This window comes from Cariama cristata, unplaced genomic scaffold (genome assembly GCF_000690535.1).
Source record: "Cariama cristata isolate BGI_N322 unplaced genomic scaffold, ASM69053v1 scaffold24102, whole genome shotgun sequence".
NCBI classification, from domain to species: domain Eukaryota; kingdom Metazoa; phylum Chordata; class Aves; order Cariamiformes; family Cariamidae; genus Cariama; species Cariama cristata.
Window position 1 is genome coordinate 17,915 of NW_009604781.1, and position 3,247 is coordinate 21,161.

General features: G+C 40.0%; 1 protein-coding gene across 1 annotated transcript in view; it reads right to left on the reverse strand.

The window, feature by feature from the left end:
- Nucleotides 1-3,050, reverse strand: part of AHCTF1 (AT hook containing transcription factor 1) — a gene marked incomplete at its 5' end in the record, with an annotated part of 6,417 nt that extends 3,367 nt beyond the window's left edge. Inside the window, 2 exon segments of the mRNA XM_009695748.1 lie at nucleotides 1-1,069; nucleotides 2,866-3,050. The exon segment at nucleotides 1-1,069 is cut by the window's left edge and continues 23 nt beyond it. Of these exon segments, the coding sequence (XP_009694050.1) occupies nucleotides 1-1,069; nucleotides 2,866-3,050 (1,254 nt within the window).
- Between the last annotated feature and the right edge of the window lie 197 nt (nucleotides 3,051-3,247).

A 3,247-nucleotide genomic window follows, 5' to 3' on the forward strand; every position in this document is an offset into this window, starting at 1 on the left:
TTCCTCCTCTAGCCCTTTTGGGAGTAGCAGAAGCAAGAATGCTACCTGCAGCAAGAGACGTTTCCTCAACAGCCTCTTCCAAGAGTTCAGATGCAGCTTCCTTTGCTCGCCTTAATCCTCTTCTTGGAGTAACGGCTACAGACTGCATACTGACGGACAATCTTTGTCCATCAGAAGAGCTGCTTTCTACTTTTTCTAAATTAGTCAGTTTAGGCTTCCTGCCTCTCCTAGGAGTAACAGGCGTCACAGGTATTTGCTCATCTCGAGCATTTTCTTCTGTTTGAAGACTAGAAGTCTCAGATGCTTCTTTTGTTCGCCTAGTACTTCTCCTAGGAGACAGTCCAAATAGAACTGGATTGTCTGTCTTCAGGAGTTGCTGATCATCTGCTGATGGAATACTTAGACTTCTACTCAGTTGCCCCCTTGTGCGTGTTCTAGGAGCAACAACATACTCTACTTGATGTCTGGTGGTATCATCTCCCACTCCTTCTGGCACAGTTGTTAAGGGAGCTTTTGCCTTCTGGAATCTAGTTACCTTTTTGCCTATGGTTTCATGAATAGTTTGTTCTACAACTTCAGATGTAAATTCTTTACTTCGTGTGTCTTTGATTATATCCAGTAAGTTCTCAGCAATAGCTACCTTAATGGGTTCAGGCACATACGGGAGAGGCTCTGCAATATTTTGAGATTCCTGATCATTAGTTACAGTGGACACTGAGTTTGTAACATGTTCTTGGTTTTCAGTATTTCCTAAATCGTTCACAGGTTCTTCCTCTGATGCTGTGCCAGCCAGTTTAGAAGCATCTACTAACGGAGCGTCTCCCATCTCTGCTTCACCTTCTTCTCCTTCCAAGACTAAAGTAAAACTGCTCTGAGATATAAAAAGCTCTCCATCTCCCTCAGCTGCATCATATTCACCATCTTTATTATCAGGCAAATCACATGCAAACTGTTGCTCTATAGTATCATAGCTGTATTGAAGATTGCCTGATGGGTGTAGTTCACTATATGGTGATGTTTCAGGTGCTTCTTCTGAGATTTCTGCCTTAACCGCATTATCTTCAAGAACCTAAAGTTAAAAAGTGTCTGTTAATGCATTATTAATTACCAGACAGACTAACTTCCAAATGAGTGAGATGAAACTGAGGACAGTGAAATACTGCTTTTCCCTTCAGGTTACCACCAAATGTAAAGTTAGAAACATCCAACGTACTCTCTACTACAGATACAAGTTTATGCCTTTAAGGGACAGCAAACAGAGTATTCTGTGCATGTAATCACATGCTCCATTTCTGATGTTCCTGTTCATGACTAATGATTTGCCACCACCCGTGAACAAAGCGAGCAGTTTTACAATACTAGCTGTATACACGACTGGCAGTAAGCGTCCTGTTGCACTACTTTCTGGACTGACTGCAAATCCAGACAGGGCGACTGACTCTGCATCTAGCAGGGGAAAATAAATCATGTACCACAGTTTAAAGTTTCTGCCATGATCGTTGTGACCGCAACACTTAGTCAATCTGGCCAGGTATCACATCCAACAACTCAACACTGCACTCTATGGAATCACTCAGATCGCATGAGACAACACATATATTCCAAATATCTCCATCTCATGTTTTGTAGTTCCCTGTGCTGAGCAATTCTTCTTTCTTGCTAGATCCACTTGAGATACTCAAGCTTTGATGTTGAGAACAAAAGCAGGATCTGTTACTTATTTCAACGAACTCAGATGGTCAAGGTAATTTAATCAACGTGTAAAGACCTTTGCGCAGCCCCTGCCAACAACGGCAGAAGTAAGAAGCCGCTCAACAGCAGTCTCCATAGACTCTCCTTATTTTCTTGCCTCCTGCCTTGTCAAAAGTTGCTAAAGCATCATATCATAGCAACGCGCCATGCTGCAAAACTAAATTGAAGAAATACTAGTCTGCATAAACTTGCCTTTTATGCTTACAGATCTATGAACAAGAAAGCAGTAAGCACTTTGTCGTAAACCCAGTAAAGGTAGACAAGCCAAAACCAGATGTTTACATATGAATCAGTAAGAACTAGTTATAACGAAAGCAGAATAATCTTCACCACGTATCCTACAGGAAATTGCCGGTATAGTCTCTATGGTACTTAGAGGACATCCACAATGAATCCAAGTAACTCATCAGCCCCAGTAGAAGTAAGAACAATGGGGAAAAACCTGGGGCAACTGGAGAATCTCTAGTTCTAATTTTCAGTCCATGTGAACAAACTTTTAAAATTCATATTTTAGAAAGTTTAGGCATAAAAAAAAGGTTTTTGGGGCTTTTATTTTTTAAAAAAATGGGAATTTTAGGTAGCTGGAAATATCTTGACACTGAAGTTACGGAAATTAACTCATTACTGCGAATTCTCTTTATATTAATAAGGAACAGATAGTAAAGGATCTAAGCACCTAATCTTTCTGAAAATGAGTTCGGTTCCCACATCATTGTGTCATTTGGTAAATGTTATCAAAAAGCTGCACCCCCCAGCTTTTCTTATTGTCTTTAACATTAAAACTATTTCTTTTTTAAGTCAAGTAAGAAATGTTTAAGTTCAAGTAAACCAAAAGAATGTATGATTATTTATAAAAAATAGTTTAGGCATTTTTTTTGTACTACTACAGCTCTCGAAGGCCCAGGTCTTGACAGGTTCTATTTGTATTACACATACAGAAAATGCATAGGAGAAAAATGTATCTGCTCTTAGGTAAAGAGGTTTTAACTTCTGTCAACCAGCTAAAGAAACTGAGACGTTTTTGTGTGCCTTCTAATTGTTAGAAGGACAGAACTGCCCTCAATTTGCAAAGTGTTTTCTATTTTGTAGAAAAGGGGAAAATAATTTACTTACATTAATTTCCTCAGTTTTAGGAAGATTGCTAGACACAGCTTTTTTTTCCTGCGGAAAAGGAACTTCAGCTTCAACTTCAGGTGCATCTAGGTTACGTTCTTCAGGTAAATCCACACACTTCCCCTCAAGGCGATTTTCTGAATGAGTACTGACTGCATCCTTGCTGTCAAGGATACTTATCACAGCTGGAAGAGATTTGTATCATTTTAACTTAGCTGCTGTTATAAGGGACACAGGGTTAAGCAACAGGAAGTAACAGCGGGAGCAGGAGCCAACACCACAGGTCTCCATCCTGCCACATATATTGGGCTTCCTCCAAAAACCAGAGGCCAAAACTACTGTGCCGTTTTCAACTGGGACAGACTTCATTTTCCTCACAGCA